Source organism: Lycium ferocissimum, chromosome 1 (genome assembly GCF_029784015.1).
Source record: "Lycium ferocissimum isolate CSIRO_LF1 chromosome 1, AGI_CSIRO_Lferr_CH_V1, whole genome shotgun sequence".
Taxonomy (NCBI): Eukaryota; Viridiplantae; Streptophyta; class Magnoliopsida; order Solanales; family Solanaceae; genus Lycium; species Lycium ferocissimum.
In genome coordinates, this window is record NC_081342.1 from 59,192,777 (window position 1) to 59,199,136 (window position 6,360).

The 6,360-nt window shown below is 37.0% G+C and overlaps 1 protein-coding gene across 2 annotated transcripts; it reads left to right on the forward strand.

The window, feature by feature from the left end:
- Window positions 1-228: 228 nt before the first annotated feature.
- On the forward strand, window positions 229-5,914 carry LOC132056214 (ankyrin repeat protein SKIP35-like). 2 transcript variants are annotated; one of them, XM_059448309.1, is made up of 4 exons: window positions 229-386; window positions 624-1,628; window positions 2,345-2,777; window positions 4,832-5,914. In XM_059448309.1, exons 2-4 carry the CDS (start codon window positions 976-978, stop codon window positions 5,639-5,641), a joined length of 1,896 nt encoding a protein of 631 aa, XP_059304292.1. In that variant the 5' UTR covers window positions 229-386; window positions 624-975; the 3' UTR covers window positions 5,642-5,914. The 2 variants fall into 2 exon arrangements, with proteins under 2 accessions (XP_059304292.1, XP_059304299.1); XM_059448316.1 differs by having other exon boundaries at window positions 272-462.
- The last annotated feature ends 446 nt before the right edge of the window (window positions 5,915-6,360 follow it).

The following is a 6,360-nucleotide window of genomic DNA, read 5'->3' on the forward strand; positions in this document are numbered from 1 at the left end:
GGAATTACGTGGGGTACGTTGTTGTGTTGTTGTTGTATTTAATATAAGAATTACGTATTACTAGTGCAAAAAAGTTAAATTCATTCGAATATTATACATGTAAAGCACAAGATGACAGTGCCTACTGTTCAATTAAAATAAACTGATTCCATAAGATTTAATTCTCCTGTTTTAAAATCTTATTATTCTGTGGGGTATAAAGGCAGTAAGATTCCATGAAGAAAGAAAAATCTGAAATAAAACAAATTGCAGATAGAAAAATAAATAGAAAAAAGAAAGAAAGATGGAAACACATAAAAAAGCAAAATACTCTTAACCATCCAAGAACAACAAGAGCCAAAGGGTTTTCTTTTCTCACTTTCTCCCCCACTAATTATTATTATCAGGTTTTCCTCTCTTTCTTTAATTTAAATAATTTTCTCTTCTCCATTATTTTGTCCTTTCACCAACCCCTTTTTTCTGGTAATTAATTCTATTATGTATGTTTTTTTAAATTTTTTTTGGTATTTTTTTTTAAGAAAATCTGTATGTTAAGTTGAAATGTTTCTTTTAATGTTTTGGTTTAATTTTTGCATTTTTGTACACCCTTTATGTAGCTGATGAGAAATCTGTTGTCTTTGTAGGTTTGGTGGTGGATTTGTTTTTATTGTTGATGATGGTAAAGGGGTTTTAAGGTAACATATAATTTGTTGTTATATGTTGATTTGGGGTTTCTTTAATCCTTTTGCTGTTGTTGAAATGGATGTAAAGGTGTCTTTTTTTGTTTGATGGAGTTGGATCTTTCATTGGTTTAAAAAAGAGAGGAAAAAAAAAAAAAACCAACTTTGGGTATTGTGTAAAATTTGCTAAAGGTGGAGGCTTTGTTTGAGTTTTGTGATTTTGAGTGGATTCTTGAGCTTGTTTTGGCTTATGGGTGTTTCTTGGAAGAATTGATTGTTTAGTTTTTGGGGTGTTGGATTGATTGGTCTAAAAAAAATGGAAGAAGATAGAGTAGTTTTTGTTGCGGGAAGTGAAAACTTAGAGAATGGGATCAAGATTAATGGAGAAGAGTCTCAGTGTTTCGAGATGGAAGTTGAATCTTGTGGTGTAAGCAATGAGATTGTAGTTTTTCCTTCATCAGAGAATGGTGAAGGAAGCAATAATGGTAATAACGTGGTGTTTTCGAGAGAATCTCCGCTTGTAAGTAAGGACTTTAGATCATCCACTTGTAATTGTGGAGTTAATAAACTTAAATCCAGATTGGCTAGTAGTTCAGACGGTGGTGAGATTGGAAAGAACGAGAAGTCTGGGCATGATAAGAAGCTTAATAGACAAGAGAGGATCGAGTTAGGTCGGTTGTTTCAAGGTGCCGTGAGTTGCCATGATTGGGAGCTTGCCGAGAGTTTGATTCTACTGGCAGATCCCCAAACTCTAAATGATGCGTTGTGCATTGCTTTAGATTCGATATGGTTTTTAAGTACGCAACAAGAGTTGTATGGGATAACAGGGTTGATTAAGAAGATCATTTCTAATGGTGCCTTTGATTTCACGCGGGCAGCTCTAAGGACTTCGTTTCTTGCTTCTTGTGTTTCTGCTTGCCAGAGTCGAACCGTGAGCCTCGCTGATACTGTGACTGTAATGGCACAAAGGTCAGATATGTTTTGCCTTTTTCCCTCAACATCATTTATGTGATTGAATTACGACTTTTCTCTATTAACTTGAATTTGGTCTTTGATGGTTATGTGATGGTAGAAAAGTACAAAGGACATTCAATTTTCTGTTCGATGTTTCCCCGTCTCTGTTTTTGATAAAGTAAGATCAATTTCATTAAAAAAGTGGCAAAGCCCATTCACAAGAGGTATACCAAAAATGTAGAAAAGGAGATGCTTTTGTATTCGCTGGATGTCTTTCTTGGCATAGGTCTAGAAAGATTTTCTTATGAATCTAATTTCTTGCTGGCATGTTTTTTTACTGACCCTAAGGGTCATATTCGTTCACTTGACAGAGCATCTTACTAGCTTCTCAGCCTCGAACAATCTGTGAAATTTCATATTAACCCAGATTCTTAATGCTGAAATTTATACTCAGTCTTTTCCAGGCATTGTAAGCATTAAGAACCTGCATCTTTCTATTGGTAAGGTAAAGAAAAGAATCTTTATATAGTTTGCTTGTCTGTTGTTATAATTTCTTTAATGGGGTTACTTGTTGAGGTTGTTCTGATCTTCATGCTTGGGATTTCAATGTGTAATAACTCTTCATATTGATTTTGTTCTTCCCGTCCCTTATTTGCTTGATGTCTAGCTGTATACCTTATGCTGGATGCTTTTGTCACTCAATGTTGAATTTTCACAACTAATATTCGCAGGTTGCATGAACGACTTAAAGAGTGCAATGGGGATGAAATTTTGAAGGCAGAAGCTGGTGCTAAGGTCCAGAAGTTCACTGAATGGGCTTTAAAATGCATTGGTTTCCATTCCCGCTGCCAAGGGAACAGGGATAGGGATGGGCAGAATGCTGCTTTTGAAATACAACTACAGTTGTCGGCTTTCAAGACCTTCCTCGATCTTGCTGGGAACCACCTTACAGGAAAGGACTTCACAGAGGCATTTGATGCAGCTTGCTTCCCGCTTACACTCTTCTCTACTTCATTTGATCCTGGCTGGGCATCAGGTATTTCAGCTACTGCAATCCAAGGATTGCTTGGCATGTTGGTGGAGGGCGGTGCAGACAATGTCAATCAATGCTTTCTTGAAGCATCGCGTTTTGGAAGCACTGAGCTTGTCCGCATTCTCTTGCAGGTATACTAGCGTTTACAAATTACAATTTATGTTTTTACTTTTGCTTTTGGAAAGTCGCTTGAAACTTACATTAGATTGGTATCTTTTAGCCTTTGTAATAAAGCATTCTTGCACGAGACTCATTACCTTTACTAACTTTCTAACATGTGTTAATCCATAACATTGAGGTTTGAAAATAGGTATATTCTAACGAATTACTTATTCAGAAGATTCATCATAGTTAGACTGTTTTTATGCTGGTTGTCAACCTCTCACAGTAGCACCGCCAATATACTACAATATTCGCTGGACATTGTGTTGGATACGGACAAACATTAAGAACACAGATTTTCAAAGTGAGGACATGGCTTGAGTAGGAATTGTAAGGTTTTATATATAACTCATTGCATATGGTGCAAATAGACATTTTGACTATCAAGCAAGAGATTTGAGTGACATTTTCCATCAAATTTTTAGGTTCAGACATCACTAATTTTAGAGTTCAATATGCGAGCATCACTATAAAGATTAAGAAAGCATCCAAAGTAATTTAAAGAGAGAATAAAAGTTAAAATATAAATTTAATGCCTCAATGAAATAGCCTAATCTCCCTACGGTAAAAAAGAGTACTAGCAAAGTCTAATAGTACCAGTTTCAAAAAAAAAAAAAAAAAAAAAAAAAAGAGTACTAGCAAAGTCTCTTTTGTTATTTTTTTCTTTTTAAATAACAGTGGTGACCGGGCCAACTTGCGCGCACTATTCCACTGGGTACCTGCTGCCAGGTAGCTCTAGGTAACGCTACCCACCAAGGTAGATGAGAAAAAAACACCTAGTATTTTTTTCTTCCGATGGGTTGTATCCTTTCTTCCTTCTACTTAGAAATCAATCTAGTGAAGGAAATTGGAGATTTGGTTTTTGCAGTGTCATCAGAGGTGTGCTAAAGCTCTGAATTAGGTATAAGCATGGAGCTATGCTCCGGTTGTGAGGTGCTTTAATTCATACACCAGCATACTAAGACATTGGTTGACACTGAATGCTAAATCACTTAAAATTTGATGTCCTTATTTCCTAGATTTTAACCTTGTGACTCTGGCTTTGAAATCCTTGACTTGTAATGTCACCCCTCTGTAGCCATTGATATCAACAGCTCCTCTTTCTCCTTTGAATTCAACAATGTCCTTTCAGAAGCCTAAACATTTAGGAACCACATCATCTTTCTGCTTTCTCTGCTTCACATCCCATAAAGTGGTGATTTAGTGTGTGTGTTAAGAGTATGTTCATTACCAGAGTAGGACTGACAAAATGAAGAACAAATATTTAAGCTCTGTTAGAGAAAATTGAAGAGCAAATATTAACTTGGTTATTAGTATATAATTGCAAACCCTCAGATATTGTTTATGGAAATTAAAGTTTTTTCCTCTTGGATTATAACATCCAACTAATTTATAAACTGGCATAGTGGCATGTTTTTTTCCTTTTCAAAAGGGTAAAATAGGAAAATGAGCTAGCTTTTTGTATGCCAAAGTTCATTTAATTTGGCAAAGGAGAAGCTGGCATTAATGTTCAGTCACTGTGCATTACTATGTCTTTGTAAGCTATTCTAGCTTTGGAGATTTGGTGGTAGTCCAGTTAAGTGATTGCGCGGGGGAGGGGTTATTTGACTTAAATTATTGATCAAGGTGTAACATATTTATTTTCCTTGGCAACTGATAAACAGTTTGGTTTTTATTATCAAGAATATCCTACTATTGTAATCTTTTACTACTTCAGCTCACTTATGCTCCATGTTCTGATGACATAATTATGATGCTGGTAAACTTGTATAATGTCTGGACTGTTCTTGTTTTGTGGCAGTCTTATTGGGTTTGTATTTCGTTCTGGTCACTCTTGGTGTTATTGTTACTCGTAATGCTTCTTTTGACCATTTCTTTGTATGATTGCTGGGGCTAGACTTTTGGAACAAATGTTTACATTGATATTTCTTACTTTTTTGTTGATGTGTTATTTTCTCCCGGCATATTTGGAGAGTAGAGCTGTCTATCATGCTCATTTTTGCTTGGTTGTTTTCTGTTATAGATTGCTCAAAGAAATAGCTTGGATGTTGATGTCGACCTAGCTCTGGGATTTGCTTCCCATTATGGTAAAATTGGAACTATGGAATGTTTAGTTGAAGAAGGGAACGCAATGCAATTCTTGGGACCTTTGATGAGAGCTGCCGAACGGGGCTGCATGCAAGTAGTTGACTGGTTTGTCAAAAGAGGTTGCCGAGACATGGAACTATGTCTGGCCCTCACAGCTGCTACCTCCAGTAGTCAGGTTGAAGTTGCTGAATATCTCCTCCCGCACGTTCCTCAGCATATTCTTGCTGCCCTGAGCATCGAGATTCTTAAGGCTGCTGGTGAAAGAAGTAGCGGGTCCCTTGATGGAGTAGCATTTCTCCTAAGTTCAGACTTCCTCGGCGATCCTGCTGCAACTTATGCTGTCGCGGATAGCATCGCTAAGTCCGATGATGAGGCAGTCGCTCCCGAGCTCAGGTCTTTCCTTCGGGAGCATTGGTCGGAAGCTGCTTTCTCAGATGGACTAAGGCAAGGACAAGAACACTACTGCAACCTCGTGCGTATTTTGAAATGGGGAGAATCTCCCGTGTGTTTGAGGGACATTCCGGGGCCTTTGAGGATAGCAATAGCATACCTGCCACTGTATAGAGAATGTGTCGAGGCAAGGGGTTGTTTGTTATCACAAAGACTTAGGGGGCAACTTGTGGAAGCAGCAAAAAGGCTCGACGGTATAGTGCTGGAAGAGGTAAACCAAGGAAGAGAATTATTGGCTGTTTTAGAGCATCATCTTCCTCCATTTTTGCATAGTAATGCATCCAATGCTGCTTAGGATGATAATAATCATCTTTTAGATTTTGAAATTTTCACCTCTCTCTCTTCACTACTCACCCTTCACAAGTATAATAACACAATAGTTGGTGCATTGAAGGTGAGCAAAAAGCCCTCTTAAGGTTGGTCAATTATCTTAATGAACCAGTAGATCCTTTGTTGGCTTAGATAATTGTACCTGCAGAGAGTGTTCTACAATGCAATACTCTGATGTGTATGTTGAGTAACTACATTCAGCAGCAAATGGCCATGCAATGTTGAAAAATACTTCTTACGCCTGCTGTTTACACCAAACATATAAACGCATGACGTGTCTTTCATATGCAACTTTGTTACTGATTATGATTAACTAATGCTCCCTCCGTCCCAATCTATGTGATGTTTGTCCGGGCATGGAGTTTAAGAAAGTAAGAAAGATGTTTGAACTTATGGTTTAGAGCAAGCTGTATATATTATGTGGTTGAAAATCATCTCATTCAGTTAACATGATAAGTTCTAAGTTAAATTGTATCTAATCATATAACTGATTACATAAAATGGGATGGAGGGAGTATACATTATCACTTCAATCTACCACTTAAAATTTGTTGCTAATTAGCACTATTTGATTATAACAGCTCTATATTTAGCTGATTATATTTCAGATCCAGGAAATTAGCTATCTATGTTTATTGAAAATTAAAAGAAGTATGATCCCATCGTGGACCCCATTAAGCTGAG